Source organism: Silene latifolia, chromosome 10 (assembly GCF_048544455.1).
Source record: "Silene latifolia isolate original U9 population chromosome 10, ASM4854445v1, whole genome shotgun sequence".
In the NCBI taxonomy this organism is placed as follows: Eukaryota; Viridiplantae; Streptophyta; class Magnoliopsida; order Caryophyllales; family Caryophyllaceae; genus Silene; species Silene latifolia.
This window is the reverse complement of record NC_133535.1, coordinates 161,516,376-161,533,682: the sequence shown is the minus strand read 5'-3', so window position 1 is coordinate 161,533,682 and position 17,307 is coordinate 161,516,376. Positions and strand designations below refer to the sequence as shown.

Sequence of the window (17,307 nt, the reverse complement as noted above, 5' to 3'; positions counted from 1 at the left end):
TGTCAAGCCTTTTTCTAAGGTCGATTCATTCTTCGCGGATGCAAAGTTCTTCGAGGAAAATGGCACTTCAAGTGAATTCTTGCCATCCACCATTTCATCAACTGGGAAGAGGGGCAAAGAAAAAGAAAGGTTGCGAACTCTCCAAATACTTCTGGCAATGATGTTAAAATGGAAGTGGGTCAAAGTAGCCAATCGAAAAGCAACGAAAAAGTCAAACATGTTGAGGGAGCTAAGGAAGAAGATCCACAAAAGAATGCAACTCCGGTGCTTCGGTACATTCCAAAGTCACGACGCAAGGAAGGTGAAAGTCCTTTTGTAGAATATCAAAGCTCAAAGACAATGACCAAAGAGAAAGCTAAGTCCAACAATGTAGTCAAGCAAGAGTGGATGGTGAAGCTTGTCACCCCTCTGCCTAGCACGGTTGAAAAACAAGTTGTGAGATACGCTCCTACATGGTTCGTCCCATCATCAAGCAAATCGTCCCAGGGTCAAGAAAAGGGCGTGTTCAACTCCAATGCATATAAGTTATTGGCTAAAGCTGGATATGACTTTGAAAATCCCACTCCATTGGGCAAAGTTATCAATATTGAGACTTATGGCCTGAATGAAACCCAAAAGAAGCTTTTTAAGGAAGAGGGGAGCTTCAGTGCTTCCAAGGTTGGTTTAGGCTATGAATCTCCTTCACCTATAAAAATTGGTGCTCAACGAAAATTAGATGCATTATCCTCTCAGTGCATCACACCTGAAGAAATGGCAGAAGATGAAAGTACAAATGACACAACATCGCCAACACTCTCTGTCTTCGATCGAATTCGACCACCTGCAACAAGAGTGGCTCCTTCTGTGTTCGATAGATTAGGGGGGCATAGTTTGTCACAACAAGAAATACCTTTAAGGAATCGCTTTTCTATCTTCAAGAGATTGGGTGTTCAAAATAATGTCACTTGTGCTTGTCAGTCAAGTACCTCATCACATTTGAAGAAGAAAGGATCAGTGCTTAAACGTTTGGGAGCTCCATCTCGTTCGGTGTTTGATCGCTTAAAAGACCCCAAAGGGATTAAAGATCATAAGCAATCACATCACGCCTCAACAAGTCAAAGCAAAGAAGAAGTGAAAGTTAGCGATGATCTTAGAAGTGTTGTCCCTTCCAGAATGAAGCGCATAGAAGTAGTGGACATAGTGCAAGCGCAGCCCCTCAAGGTAAAAAGGCACGTTGTGGTCCTTACAAATCAAGAGAAGTCATCATCTTTCCAAGCAAAGTGGAAGTCGCGCCTTGGTGAAGCCTCAACAACACCGAGTGGAAGAAACAAAGAAGAGTTGGAAGATAAAATAATGACATCTTATCACATCACCGTAGAGGAAGTCCCTGATGCTAGTGAAGAGATTGAAGTTGATGAGGCTCCGGCATTGCTAGAGAATGGGGGGCAATCAACTGTCGATGACTTAAAGGAACTCAATTTAGGTACTTCGGAGGACCCTCGACCAATATATGTTAGTGCTCTTCTTACAGAGAAGGAGGAAGATGAATACTTCAAGCTTTTAACTGAGTACAAAGACGTCTTCGCTTGGAGTTACAAGGAAATGTCGGGATTAAGTCCAAAAGTCGCAATGCATCGTTTGGCGATTAAGAAGGGTGTAAGTCCTAAGAAGCAACCTCAACGACGTTTCAGGTCAGACTTGATTCCCGAGATTGAGAAAGAAGTCAACAAACTCATTGAAGCTGGTTTCATTCGAGAGGTAACATACCCAACATGGATTGCTAACATCGTGCCAGTAAGAAAGAAAAATGGCCAGTTACGCGTATGTGTGGATTTTCGGGATCTCAATAATGCTTGTCCAAAAGACGATTTTCCTTTGCCAGTCACGGAGCTTATGATTGATGCAACAACTGGACATGAAGCTCTTTCCTTCATGGATTTCACGGCAGGATATAATCAAATTCTTATGGCACCTAAGGATCAAGAGGCCACTGCGTTTCGTACTCCGAAGGGGATCTTTTGCTACAAAGTTATGCCATTTGGTCTCAAGAATGCAGGAGCAACATACCAACGTGTTATGCAAAGGATATTTGATGACATGTTGCACAAGACAATTGAATGCTATGTTGATGATGTTGTGGTTAAGTCCAAGAAAAGAGAAGACCATATCAACGACCTTCGCATCACCGTCTTTGAAGAGCTGCGAAAATGCCAACTCAAGATGAATCCGCTCAAATGTGCCTTTGGAGTTACTTCGGGGAAATTCTTAGGATTCGTGGTATGACATAGAGGAATTGAAGTTGATCAATCAAAGATCAAGGCAATTCAAGAAATGCCAGAGCCTAAAAATTTGAAGGAGCTTCGTGGTCTACAAGGTCGTTTAGCTTACATTCGCAGGTTCATTTCTAATCTCGCGGGACGCTGTCAGCCATTCAGTCATCTTATGAAGAAGGATGCTATATTCCAATGGGATGACAAATGTCATAATGCCTTTGAGAGTATCAAAAGGTACTTGTCATCTGCACCCGTGTTGGGGGCACCAGTTCTAGGAAAGCCTCTTATCCTCTACATCGCCGCACAAGAACGTTCACTGGGGGCATTATGTGCTCAAGAGAATGAAGATAAGAAGGAGAAGGCTCTCTATTACCTAAGTCGAACTTTGGTGGGAGCTGAACTGAATTACTCTCAAATCGAGAAAATATGCTTGGCTTTGGTCTTCGCAATTCAAAAATTAAGGCACTATATGCAGGCACATACTGTCCATGTAATTTCAAAGGATGATCCTATCAAGTATATACTCTCAAGGCCAGTCTTGTCCGGTCGTCTAGCAAAGTGGGCAGTTCTACTCAAACAGTATGACTTGGTCCATGTGCCTCAAAAGGCAATCAAAGGGCAAGCTTTAGCTGACTTCCTTGCTGATCACCCAGTCCCGGCGAAGTGGGAACTTCAGGATGATCTTCCTGGTGAAGAGATATTCTATGTGGATGTACTTCCGCCATGGCAAATGTATTTTGATGGTGCAGCAAGACGTGATGGAGCCGGAGCTGGTGTTGTATTCTTGTCTCCCGAAGGTCATGTCTTGCCTTACTCCTTTGTGCTCACTGAATTATGCTCAAACAATATGGCCGAGTATCAAGCTTTAATCTTAGGCCTTCAGATGGCGATTGAAATAGGGGTCAAGGATTTAGACATTTTTGGAGATTCCTTGTTGGTGGTCAACCAAGTCCTTGATGAATTCGAAGTGAAGAAAGATGATCTCATTCCCTACCATCAATATGCAATCCAGTTACTTAACAAGTTGGATTGCGTTCACATTGGACATGTGCCAAGGAGTGCCAATAAGTTGGCTGACGCGCTTGCTAATCTTGCAGCCACTTTGGCACTGGGGGCAGAGGAAGTCACGACAATTCCAGTTTGCAACCGTTGGGTAGTACCGCCGCTAGAAGGAGGAGAAATTGCAGAGTCATCTAATATGATTAGTGTCTACCAAGTCGATAATGATGATTGGCGACAACCTATCATCGATTTCTTGGAACATCAAAAGTTTCCTGATGACCCTAGACATAAGGTAGAGATTCGTCATCGTGCTCCAAGGTTCATATATTATAAGGGAACACTTTACAGACGATCGTTCCTCGGGCAATGGCTAAGATGTCTTGGCAAAACTGAAGCTTCTGAAGCCATGTACGAAGCTCATTCGGGTGTTTGTGGCGCTCATCAATCCGGTCCAAAGCTTCATGATCGTGTGAAAAGAATGGGGTACTATTGGCCAACCATGGTGCAAGATTGCATGGACTTTGCAAAGAAGTGTGATGCTTGTCAGTTCAATGCAAATTTCATACATCAACCTCCAGAACCCTTGCATCCTACCATTTCGTCATGGCCCTTCGAAATGTGGGGACTAGATGTTGTAGGACCCATCACTCCAAAAGCATCAAATGGGCATGAATACATCCTCGCTGCAACAGATTATTTCTCAAAGTGGGCAGAAGTTGTCAGTGTACGTGAAGTAAAAAAGGAAACTGTTGTTGATTTCATTCGCACTCAAATCATCTTTCGGTATGGTGTACCACAACGCATCATAACTGATAATGGCAAGCCGTTCTTTAACAAGTTGATGAGAAGTCTTCTTTGAAAAGTTCAAATTTAAACAATACAAGTCTTCCATGTACAATGCTCCAAGCAAATGGCTTAGTGAAGCTTTTAATAAGACGCTGTGCAATTTGTTGAGGAAAGTGGTGGCAAAGTCAAAGCGTGATTGGCATGAGAGAATCGGTGAGGCATTGTGGGCCTATCGTACTACATACAAGACACCCACTCAAGCGACCCCGTATGCGTTGGTGTATGGAGTTGAAGCCGTGTTGCCATTAGAAGTTCAAATTCAATCTTTAAGAGTTGCCATTCAGGAAGAGATTACAAGTGATGACAATGACAAGCTGCGCTTGGAAGAGTTGGAAGCTCTAGATGAGAAAAGGTTGCAAGCACAACAAAAGCTACAGTGTTATCAAGCACGGTTGTCACGCGCATTCAACAAAAAGGTGCGCCCTCGATCTTTTCAGGCAGGAGACTTGGTGCTCGCGGTAAGAAGGCCGATCATTACTTCTCACAAACCTAAAGGCAAGTTCACTTCTAAGTGGGATGGGCCATATGTCGTGCAAGAGGTATACACCAATGGTGTGACACCCTCATTTATTGCGGAAAAGTAAACACGTAATTCTACAGAAAAACTGACAGGATATGTTTGTAATTGGTTCAACTAATTAAAACCTGTCATTTTTAAAACTTTTCTAAACCATTCACAAACATTTCCAGAAGGAGGATGCCAACACCTGCAAATGCTAACAGACTAATTTACATAACTATATTAAAGCTGCGAGAATAAAGTGATACAAACCAAAGAAAAAGAGGGAGACATATGTCCCTAAAATGTATGTGACACAAAAAGGGTTTAAGGGTCACAATGAAATAAAACCAGTCTAGGTCCCAAGGTTACTTTGCTCGCTAGCTCGTCCATGTACCCCATATATGCATCACCTACCTGTCATTCGCATTTTATACAAATACGAAAGCCACAGTCAGTGGGGAGTAACTCCGAATTCTCCCAGCCACGAAATGTCATAATTAATATAACATGTAAACATAAGAATATGAATATGAATAACACATAGCCTTAGCATATAGATGCTAGACAATCGTGCTTATCATGTGAACAACAATATAACAACACATAGTCCTAACATGTGAATACTAGACCGACTCATACTACACTATCATGTGAATCACATAACATCCAGGAATCCAAACTCTATCAACCATAGCCGGCTTGCATCTCACCTTCTATGATTCATAGAATCACCATACAAGAAAGGGCAATATATCAAAGACAGGCATAAGTTCTTAGTACGGTCAATAGTCACTTTGTAACTCGAGTCTATACCACGAGGTAGGGAAGGTAATCGAACCGGTATCTTGGCTCAGCGGTTACTATTAAGAAAACATGGCCAAGAGACAACACAACCCTAGCCTAAAATCTGCGCAGACCTAGATATGCGGATACACACCACCGCACCCAAGACCCACAACTTTTTTTAAAACAAAGTGAAGTGAGTACCCTAAGGACACCACCGAAGGGTTGGCTAGTACTTAAGCTGACCCCATACTATCAAAATAAGTACCTGAGGTCATGCCCCAACTTGGATATAAATCCACTAGTCAGGAACACAAAGGCTATCAAGCAGTGAACATATACTCGTCAGAGACTATAAAGACCTATCTATGATGAAGGCCGAAGTACTCACCTAGGACCTAGTCCCAGCTAGTCCCAGCTTGAACACTTTAGCCCACACCACACAAGACTCACCACACAAGTCAAGTAAGACACCCACTTAACCATAAGAGGGCAAAAAGTCCTACTTACCAACATAAATTCTAACATTCTATCATGTAAAAGGCTATATAATATTGTCTATTCAGCAGATAAACCAACAGTTCCTCAATACAAATTCAATACTAACTTCCAATTCTAGCAATCTTAACAATATTAAAGGCTTTAGGGAATCTAGGGCCATTTCTACAAAATAAGAAGCTATTTAAATTCAACTAACTAAATAATAAGCTATTTAAATTCAATTAACTACACATGTGAAATAGAGATATAATAAATGGCCTAAAACAAGAAAAAGGCCGACTATCTAATTCATTCAAAATTTCACCCAACCGAATTTTTACCCGCAACCCCAGCCCTGCGACAGGTACGGGTCAAATTGCGGCTGACCAATCACTCAATTAACTGACATCGCATCAGTCAAAGGGACTAAGGCTCAGTTTTCGGCACAATCAACAAAACATTACAATTATCGCTATAAAAATTACAGGTTTTTACCCAATTGAACCTATTACAAACATATCCTGTCAGTTTTTCTGTAGAGTTACGTGTTTACTTTTCCGCGATAAGTGAGGGTGTCACAAATGGTGCTTATAAGATTGTTGATGAAGACGGTGTTTATGTAGGACCGATCAACGGAAAATTCCTGAAGCGCTACTACTCCTAAGCATTAGGCTAAACTGCAATACTCCTAAGCAAGAGGCTAAACTGCAATACTCCTAAGCATGAGGCTAAACTGCATATCAAAATAAAACTAAAAAAAAAAAAGAATCAAAAAGAAAACACAAAAAAAAAACACCAAAAAAAAAAAAAAAAAAAATCTTCCCTGAACTACATAGGCTTGATCTTGTAGAGTACTTGGGTACTTTGCGAGTACGTAGGCAACTTAAGTAAATCTTACTTAGGTGCAGCCACACCCCCAAACAAAAAAACTCTCTTTGATGAACTACGTTGGCTTGATCTTGCAAGTTGTCACCATCGTCAGCTTGTGAGTACGTAGGCAGTTTGAACAAATACTTTGTTCAAGTGCAGCCACACCAAAAAATTCCAAACCTCTCAAAATCGCTCCTGGCCCGCAAGAGTTTAAACTGTGCACGGCTAAATAAACTTCAAATCGATCCGTCTTTGAGGACAAGGGCAATCTTGATCAATGATGGATTTTGCCTCAACAAAAAAAAGATGTCCTCGTATCTTGTAGATCTCCAAGTGCCTTGTCTTCTTCCGAACAAGTGTAGATCATGAGTAACTAGCAGTGATCCTCCAGTTATCCCTGATTGTCGATCAAGCAAGCTTCAAGGAACATCGTTCATGCTCTTTTTGCTATCCAAATCCTCCAAGCACTGCGTCATATGGGTCATCGCACGCCTTCTTTCACATGGACATAGAGAGCCTTGCAAAGACCTTCGAACAAATCTCGCCATGCATAATGGATTGATGGGAGTATCTTGAAATCCTCATGCGGGACTGGTCAAGAGAGTATCTAAGTGCTCCACCTCAAATTCCTTGGCATCTCTCGTGGTTAACAAGTGAGCTACATTCTCGGCATCTACCTTGGATTCCTCGTCGTCTCTCACAATATTCAACGGTCCATGAGCAAGTTCATGCTTTGCATGATGGCTTAAATAAGAAATCGAAATAACTCGCTCTGCGAAATGCTTCGAACTGTCTAACCATTGTCAAAACGGTCCATTGCTTGCTTCTTGATAACTTGGAGGAGAATCGAACTCATGCTCCAAATTTAAAATTTCTCGCAGTCCTTGCAGTCAGTTGAAGTATCCAATCGATCCACGGTCAAGTCTTGAAATGATCCACCCGGGATGCCTCAAATGCTTCAGTGGCCAACGGGACATGTGGCTTGCTTCATAACTTGGAAAAGAACTTAAAATGACCCAACCAGGAGTGGCTTGAAATCCTCTTGCGTCTGACGAGACAAGTGCTTTGCTTGATGAGAAACCAAAATGTGTCATCCAAAAAGTTTCGAATTCTCCCACAAAGAAATGGACAGTTCTTCTTCTCTAGTATGGAGGGTGTTTGTGGTAGAGCAACAAGCTTCAAAGAAAGCGCGCATGGCTGGTACATGCTTGTCATATGAGTAGAATGATGCGTTGATCGCCGAATTGATAGAAGAATCTTCAAGGACATCATCAAAACGAGCCATCCAAAAATTTTCAGGTTCTTCAGTGATCAAGGGGCCAAGTACATTGCATCCTGACTCAAAGGAGTATGGAAACGAACCGACTCGGACTTTCTCACGGGTTTTGCCAGTCAACGGATCAAAACTTCATTGCTTGGCAACTGCAAAGGAAAAATCGACATGACTCGTCTAGAATGCCTCAAATTCTCCGCAGGACAAATTCTTTCCATGGTGACTCGAATAAGAAATCAAAGTGACTCGCTTGAAATGTCGAATTCTCAAGCGATCGACGGACAACTTCATTGTTTGATAGTTTAAAAGAGAATTGAATGACTCGTCCGAAATGTCACGAGTGATCCAAAGTGGGTTGTATAATACCTGCACACATTATCAAATGACCAAGAGGATAATGTATGCACATTTAAATCAAGATTCAATTAAGGACATACATGAAGCTGCAAAGAGGGCAAAGCAAAGTTGCGGATCAGTTTGTGATTTATGGAACCAATGAGAATTGAAAGTGAAAAAATTGTTAGAAAATCAGAAGTGCAAACAAAAAACTGAAATGAAAGACTCCCGTGGTTTGACATAGCTCACGGTCCTCAACACATTAATCCTCTCCTCCATGAAAATAAATAGCTTTCGAGAAGTAGGTGTGAGACTGTGATCCCCTTCATTGCCACGATACAATCTACTTTTGTCCATGTCAACTAAGCTATAAGGCAAATACTCCATGACCAAAACTTCATGTCACCTGTTTGCGTCAATATCGTGCGAGCTCTATAACGCCCAGCTTTATTGTCTGCCGTTTCACCACTAACATCACCTGTACAAGAAAATTGAATCATAAATAGTCTTGAATTAAGAGCAGGAAATTTGGGTGAAATTGCTTCAAATCCATTGTGGACCAAATTTAGAATAAATCTGGGTGGAAATCCAATCTGTTGACATAAAAATACTGGCGACCGGTTGCATCCGACTCGAATTTTTTGACTTCTCTTATGAAATGGTGGTGGCCTGGCGAATCCATTTGATGTTCCTATAAAGAGAATTAAAGCAAAAGTTGACTCTAAATAGTGGTATCATCAAATCGTCATCATGGTAATTTGCTATTTTTGCTGGGCATGTGTCAGGAAAGGAAAAAGACGATAATCATCATTCAAGACAAAGGAAGACACAAATGTTTGTTGACTTTAGCAAGACTCAGATATAAAGCAAAATAAGTGCATGTTATCACTAAGATGAAAAACAAGAGAACGATGTACGTACCTTCATCATTTTTGTCCGCTGTGCATGGCTTGGGCAAGCAAGACAACTTGGTCACTCGATTTGTGAATATATAGGAAGCTTGGTCACTTGATAAGGGCTTTAATTGTCCTTTATTATTGAAGTTTTGCAGTTACAATTGAATGTGGGTGTGAATTCATATTACTCCTGGATTTAAGGGACCGTGTAAACGTGATTTGCTCATTAATCAGCAAAAGATATGGAGTAAATACCTTTGACCCAGCATAAATTGCTCAAGCAAAGTAAAGAAAAAATGACGTTGTACCATTGGTAATTGATTCGCTCGCAAGTTTACAGCCAAATTCTTGTTTGCTCATTAAGCATGGAAATAAATGAGGAGATTTGGTTTTGACAAAGCCAAATGCTAAATTATGGGAGATTATCTCATAATTTCTTTTGGAGGAAACGTTCATCTATTGTACATGTTGAACGAGTCCAGTTAGTACATGGGTGCGTATTATTACTTAAGTCCCAAAATTGTTGGATTAACGAAAAATCGTTAAATGGATATATTCCTCAAATGTTTACTACCAAGGTTACAAAAATTACCTAGGTGAATAAAATCAAGTAAGTGTAAAAAAAATCGTCCGCTAAGTCAAAAAAAAAATTGACGCGGTGACTTATCAAATTTTACATGGCCACTCTTTTAACAAGTTGAAATGCTTATGGACTTTCAAGTCAAGATGAAAGGGGGCAAAACAAAATTCACACGGGTACTCCTACGACAAGTTAAGTACTCGTAAGACTTCCAAGTCAAACAAAATTCACACGGGTACTCTTACGATAAGTTAAGTGCTCGTTGACTTCCAAGTCAAACAAAATATCACTTGGGTGCTCCTACGATAAGTTAAGTGCTCGTGGACTTCCAAGTCAAACAAAAAAAAAAGAGTCGAGACCTCACCACGTCAAAGCACCCAAACGGTGCACGTGACAAGGTCCCGAGGGGGCAATTTGTAGGCACGTAAATTTTATTAAAGTGCCGAGAATAAAAGAAATAAAGTTATTTTAAGTTAATATCGAATTTTAGCTTAATTTAATTATATTTGTCCCGTTTAATTGAATCTGGATCAATCCATATTGCAAATTGGGTCATTTGGGCTCTAAAGTAAAGCAAATAATATGGTCAATTGGGCCTAAAAGAGAAGTCAAGCTCACAATGAAAGTCCAAACTTCAAATCCATTACCAAGGGAGAAATCTCTATAAATAAGAGACTTCTCCACCATTTCGAAGGAGAAAAATTCACTTTACAATAGAGAGAATCATTTGTCAAAAGTGAAGAAAAAAGAGACATCAAAAGCTCTCAACTTCTCTCTACAAATCTCATCAATCAAATTTAAGCATCGAAGGGAGATTCAAGTCAACGCGACCCTCTCAAGAAGCTCAAATCACACTCAAACTAAGCTCAAGCATCAAAGAGAGATTGAAGTCAACGCGACCCTCTCAAGAAGCTAGAGTCAAACAAGCGAGCCTCGTAGATCGTAGCCTCGTACCCTTTTATATTGTTGTAGAATCAGTGGATAAAATAGAAGTTGTATACATAACTTTCTGATATTATATAAACTCATTTGTCTATCTGTTTTGTGTTACAGTTTTTATTGCAATACAAAATTTGTTGTTACAGTTGTAGCTCAAGCTGCTATAACATTACTTAAATGATGCCTCACAAATCTTCAATGTTATAGCTAAGAATGCCATAACATTACTTGCTAAATTTGTAAACCTAAGTTAATCTAACAAAGACTAAACAAATGATTACGAGCAAGAGTATATATAAAACGAAGCACACACTTGTCATTATCAAAACTTAATCATATATCTATATGGTCCAACATCTAATTTACAAGACTATGTGGTTGAAACCAAGCTCCCTGGTAGTAGTCCGTCCAATGTCACCCATGTGGCCATGTTCAAGTTTCACCGTCTCACTTAGGTATGCCTTATCCTATTGCTAATTTTGTACACACTAATAATTTTGCTGAGGCCCATCGTACGTTTATTGCTGCCATTGATGCTCACAATGAACCCCGGTCCTTTAAGGAGGCCGTCTCTGATGATCGTTGGCGTCAGGCCATGGACTCTGAAATTAAAGCTTTAATCGACAATGAAACCTGGACGTTAGAACCCCTCCCCTCTGGCAAGAAATCACTCGGCATTAAATGGTTATACAAGATTAAGTACAAATCAGATTCTACAATTGAGCGCTTCAAGGCTCGCTTAGTCGTTTTTGGTAATCACCAGACTGAGGGCGTGGATTATGAGGAAACCTTCGCTCCTGTCGCCAAGATGACCACAGTCCGTACCTTCCTAGCGGTTGCTGCAGCTAGACAATGGCATTTATATCAAATGGATGTCCACAATGCCTTCTTACATGGTGATTTAGAGGAGGAAGTTTACATGAACTTACCCCCTGGTTTTACTTCTCCTACTCCGGGTTTGGTTTGTCATTTACGCAAGTCACTTTATGGTCTAAAACAGGCCCCCCGTTGTTGGTTTGCTAAACTAACGGTTGCGTTACAGGAGTACGGCTTTGTGCAAAGTCAGTCCGATTACTCTTTATTTGTCTATGTCAAGAATAATGTTCGTTTAAATATACTCATCTATGTGGATGATCTGGTGATTTCGGGAAGTGATACTACTGCTATTTCTCTTTTTAAGACTTATCTACATTCTTGCTTTCGTATGAAAGACCTGGATACCTTAAAGTATTTTCTGGGCCTGGAAGTAGCCCGTCATTCGAATGGTATTTTTCTCTGTCAACGGAAGTATGCCTTGGACATTCTCTCCGAGGTTGGGTATCTGGGTTGTAAACCCGTTTCCACTCCCATGGAACAAAATCACAAACTTGGGTGTACCGATAGCGTCTTATTGCCTGACCCTGCAAAATATCGTCGTCTTGTTGGTCGCCTCGTTTACCTGGCTGTGACACGTCCTGATCTCACATATGCCGTCCATATCCTATCCCAGTATATGCACTCTCCTCGTGCTAGTCACTGGGACGCTGCCTTACGCGTTGTTCGTTATTTGAAAGCAACCCTGGGCTAGGGTCTTCTTCTTAGCGCGGCTTTTGTCCTCACTCTGTCGTTCTCTTACAGGCTGGTTTGTGTTCCTTGGTGCTTCACCCATTTCGTGGAAGACTAAGAAGTAGCCTACTGTATCCTTATCCTCCACTGAGGCGGAATATCGTGCTATGACTGCTCTCACATGTGAAATCAAGTGGGTCTTAGGCCTACTTCGGTGTTTAGGTGTGGCGCATCCCACGCCTGTGTCTGTTTCCTGTGACAGTCAATCTGCGCTACACATTGCTTAGAATCCCGTGTTTCATGAGCGCACTAAGCACATTGAGATTGACTGTCATTTTGTGCGTGATGCGATAAAAGCTGGTCTTATCTCGCCTTCGTATGTTCGTACTAATGTTCAGCTTGCTGACACTCACCAAACCCCTTGGTGCTTCTCAGTTTGTAGCCTTGTTAAGCAAGATGGGTATTAGTAATCTGTAACAGAGGCCCATCGTTATCTATGTAGTATAAATACATACTTATGATTAATAAGAAAAGCGAACTTGTCTGTCGTATCATATTGTTCTTAACACATGATCATTTTATTACAAGGTGAAATATTAATTATGTGTGAATGTGTGATGATAACATTATACTAGCTGCTATAAAGCATAAATTAAACATACTTGAATTATGTTGGATTATACCATGCATATATCTAGATCTGTCCCGGTCATTTGTTGTCCTTTTTCATTTTGGGGTGTCTCAGTCATTTGTTGTCCTTTCTATTTTAAGAATGAACTTGATGGGTAATTTGATCATTCTCATTCAATTTGTTCCACTTGTCATTTAGTTATTGGCCTTTTCCTCATTCCTTGGTCTTTGTGCCAAAATGAAAGGACAACAATTGACCGGGACGGAGGGAGTATGATCAAAGGGAGGCATTATAAATTTATTTAGGGGATCAATGTTGGTTGAAGCGTTTACCGGTGAACTTTGTGAAATATGGCTTGCTATCAACTTACTAAATTGGTAACACGAGTACACAATAATACACCAACACTCGACTGATGAAATTTTGGTGAAATATGGCTTCTATCGACTTGTTAAATTGGTAACACGAGTACACAATAATACTCCAACACTCGACTCGACTAATGAAATTTTGGTGAAATATGGCTTGCTATCAACTTACTAAATTGGTAACACGAGTACACAATAATACACAACACTCGACTGATGAATTTTTGGTGAAATAACAGTATACGGAGAGTGTCGTCGTGAATCATGAGTTAACCAGCCAAACTAAGATTGCTGCACAAACTTGCTTTTACAAGTTCACCAATGATTAGTCCATACAGCTCGCCAAAAATACAAATAGAGCATTATGTTGCGAGTGGGAGATCTTATGCTATCCCCGATTTAGTCACCAAACAAAGACCTAACACTGATTATCACTCAATACCACAAAGTATCATTCCATTCACTAAATAGATCCCATAGTGATTTACACAAACCGATACATAAATAAGGTCTGAAAAGCTGTGTTTCTGCATGAAACAGATACGAGTTTACATAAACCAATACATATAAAAGACATACGGCATGATACGAGTAGAAATCTTCTTAGATAATGTCTACAAGATCATTCATTCAACTAAACGTCCGAAAGGATGTAGCCCAACTGCCCAAGTAATACTTAATACTGATCTTCCTACCTGCACCAGAAAAAGAGAGCTTTAATCGTACGAAACAAAAAATGCTAAAAGATAATTAGATCATTGTAAATAATCTTTAGATGTACCTCATGTTAAATTGTATCACGGCAAGACTAGTTTGATCTTTTAGCTGCCTCGCTCAAGAATAGCATCTTCTCCTGAAAATATCACATACGAGCTCAGTATACACACAAACAAAAAGTCTCTCTTAAAAAGTGGGGAAAGTGGCAAATTGCCCGGGTATGTGCACTTTGCTCCCAAACGTAAAGGAGTACACATACTCCAACCAACACGCACGATAAACGAAGTCTACACTGAACCTTGAGCAATTGGGCAAGTATGCCAGAGAATAGGGTTTACACAAGCAGATTTAACATACATAGAATAAAACATAAAAGTCCTGATACTGAACTTCCATCAAAGTTATCACACTTATCAGTATAGTCTAAGATATCAAAGCCTCTAAGGTACAGTCACAAAAAGTTCCGATAGAACACGAAATGCGGATCCTCCATCAGGATTGTTACCATTAGATGACTAGTTTAGCAGTCCCCCATCCCCTGCAAACGAAGGGATTCTACTATGGTAGCCAAGGAATGGCCACCACCCGCTATTCTCACGTAAAGCTATCAAAATGGAGTCAAAGCAAAACAGTCCTATTTTACCTGAAAATATGTCTATGTTTTCTACTCCATAAACAAGACATTGCAACCAATAAAACATAGTAGCAAGGTCACTAGATTATATATATATAGATCTAACTGAAAGGCAGAGGATTAGAAGCCAGTCGATAAGAGAAATATCCAAAAATGGAAGTTGTGAACAAATGACTGATTTGAACTCACGAAGTTCTATAAGCCTAGTACAGGAGAGGATAAGGCAGAAAATAGGCCAGAACACCCACAATACTCACGTAGGTTTCCCAAGTGTTTAAGAAGATAATAGATGTGCGTCAAAAAATACTTACAGATTCCGAAAGCCCTTGCCATATGGTAGAAGCACACTTCCTCGCCTGATAGAAGGTGGAAAAAAATTAAGGATACTAGAATGAATAAGATATATGGCATAATTATTAGAATGTTAAAACATTACTAACCCTGGAATAATTCCAGCTCCTCTGGCTCCTGATTTGCTCCCTGTTAAATTAACAAATTAATACTTAAGTTCACTCAAAAGAGGGTGAAAAATATTAGTTGACTTTATTTATTTGCAGAAGGGATGAAATAGCACGAGTTTTAATTAAATCACATACAGCAAAATGTAGAAGCCACGGGTTCGAAGTCTGCCAGAATCGTTTCTGTTAAAATAGAAGGCATGGTGAGTAAGTAATAGGAGGTAAAACATTATTAATCTTTCTTCAAAAATTTGAAAGACATGTAACTTACCGACAATCTAATTCAGACTTAGTCATCGCAACTGATGAGCTTAGCCCCTTGAAAAGATCAAGTCCCTTCATCCCCATTTTCTTGGTAGATATCTTCTTATCAGAATTGTTGCTGCCATTAATCTCCCAATCTTTCGGTTTCCTCTCTACAAACAACAAATATCTAATTATTAAAAACACAAATAAACGCAACTGTACTAAATACTAATCCAGCAAATCGAGACCAGTAAATTGCCAGAAACCTGAACCAGGAACTTTGTCAAAAGTGAAGACTTGAAAGGGCCTTTTACAGATATTACTCCACACTTGAGCAATGTAGGCAACACTGACACCGTTTTCTCCTTTAACACGAAAAGTAATCTTGAACATTAATCCCTTAACACTCCAATAATCAGCTTTTAGGAGGCGAACATAACGCGCAGGGCTATCCTGTGATAATAAAACAGTAGCTTTAGTATAAGTAGACAGTTGATTTTTGGTTAATTAGCATTATTTAGCAAAGTAATTAGGTAATTAGCGTTAAATTAAAACTATTTACGTCATCACTCTTTTAGCAAGGTGAATGTCTAGTAAAACAGAAGGAAAGCCGCTAAGAAGATTAGCGGCTTTGTTGAAAATCTGGAAAAAAAATGATGACGTTGACACCATAAACGTAAATAGTTTCAATTCAACGCTAATTACCTAATTACTTTGCTAAATAACGCTAATTAACCAAGAAATTCTAGACAGTTGCTCATTATTTTCTTCAAAAACCGACAGCAAACGAAAAATATGAACAGACGAGTGGAATTGAACAGACCATCAAATGTTGCTGCGAAACCGATGTCTCCTTAGCCATACGTTTGGCCATCTCCCAGTAAGTAGTATTGCGGCTTACACGGTAAGCTCTCCCATAAAGATGCACAGAACTCAGCCTTATCTTCTTCAACCCCATCGTATTCAATTGAAAATGTTATCTGAATTCAAATTACACAAAACCTAGATTATTACGGAGTATAAGCTAAATCAACTAATCCTAGCTGAATACTTAATAATTACAGAAAATCCTAGATTATTATGAGCTTAATCAACAAACCCTAACTGAACAATTAGAAATCGACAAACCCTAACTGAAACAACAATTAAATTAAATTAAATTAATAATCAAGAAACTAAAGAGAATAGTGCGAAACATACCAAAAATTTTGATTGATTAAAATCCGCGAACAAAATTGATTTGGTTGAGGAGCTAGTGAGGGTTTCAGGATTGGTGCTTATGTATATGAGTATATATATGGAGGATTAATTTGCGCGATATTTCCGTACAGAAATTCCCGCGTCTAATTTAGTTTGGAACCCACGCTATTCCTTGTCCTTTGTTGTAAACGTGTGCTTAGAGACTTACCTTATTATTACTAACCCCCAAAGATTAGACACCAAATTGCCAATTCGCGTCCACAAATTACTAAATATTGACCATAGTACTGATTGAACTTCCTAATTTTGCTTTCACTTTATTCTCTCCCAATATAAACCTCATTCAGCTTGTGACCTCTCATTAAAAGAGAGGTGGGACACCCCCATGTACTTCTTACTCACCTCTCAATGAACATTTTGTGAAAGAAAACGGTACCCGTCATAAACTTGTGACATATATCGCCGTCACAAATGAGAATTGCTGAATCTCATTATTTGAATATTTCAATTTTCTCTTTAAAAATGACTAAAAAAAAATAAAGCTCACAAAAATAACAAAAAACCCGATTTGCAAACTGACTCGGATGCACTTACAGAAGATTCACAGGTTGGAGTGAGCAACATACTCAGTGATCAGAAAAAGAACTGGGTAACTTCAATGAGTTTCATTTTGTTTATACATAATCTATCATGTTAACTTCAATATTTGATGCAAAACTACCTTAGCACTTAATATCTCATAGCAACTT

General features: G+C 39.7%; 2 protein-coding genes across 2 annotated transcripts; one reads left to right on the top strand and one right to left on the bottom strand.

The window, feature by feature from the left end:
* The first annotated feature begins 4,144 nt into the window (after positions 1-4,144).
* On the top strand, positions 4,145-10,911 carry LOC141608804 (uncharacterized). Its single transcript, XM_074428148.1, has 2 exons — positions 4,145-4,639; positions 10,906-10,911. The coding sequence occupies exons 1-2, from the start codon at positions 4,145-4,147 to the stop codon at positions 10,909-10,911; spliced, it is 501 nt and encodes a 166-aa protein (XP_074284249.1).
* Positions 10,912-13,731: 2,820 nt separating this feature from the next.
* Positions 13,732-16,720, bottom strand: LOC141606768 (uncharacterized). Its single transcript, XM_074426059.1, has 9 exons — positions 16,559-16,720; positions 16,182-16,338; positions 15,625-15,811; positions 15,384-15,528; positions 15,251-15,295; positions 15,095-15,134; positions 14,966-15,010; positions 14,085-14,156; positions 13,732-13,998 (listed from the first exon to the last, which is right to left on the bottom strand). Exons 2-8 carry the CDS (start codon positions 16,314-16,316, stop codon positions 14,112-14,114), a joined length of 642 nt encoding a protein of 213 aa, XP_074282160.1. The 5' UTR covers positions 16,317-16,338; positions 16,559-16,720; the 3' UTR covers positions 13,732-13,998; positions 14,085-14,111.
* Between the last annotated feature and the right edge of the window lie 587 nt (positions 16,721-17,307).

Bases quoted from the DNA above. Each gene is read 5' to 3' on its own strand.
- LOC141608804 (XM_074428148.1), top strand. From the start codon at position 4,145: ATGTACAATGCTCCAAGCAAATGGCTTAGTGAAGCTTTTAATAAGACG.
- LOC141606768 (XM_074426059.1), bottom strand. From the start codon at position 16,316: ATGGGGTTGAAGAAGATAAGGCTGAGTTCTGTGCATCTTTATGGGAGA. The intron at 15,135-15,250 runs GTATGTGATTTA...TTAATTTAACAG, and splicing joins CGTGGCTTCTACATTTTGCT to GGAGCAAATCAGGAGCCAGA. The intron at 15,011-15,094 runs GTTAGTAATGTT...ACCTTCTATCAG, and splicing joins GGAGCTGGAATTATTCCAGG to GCGAGGAAGTGTGCTTCTAC.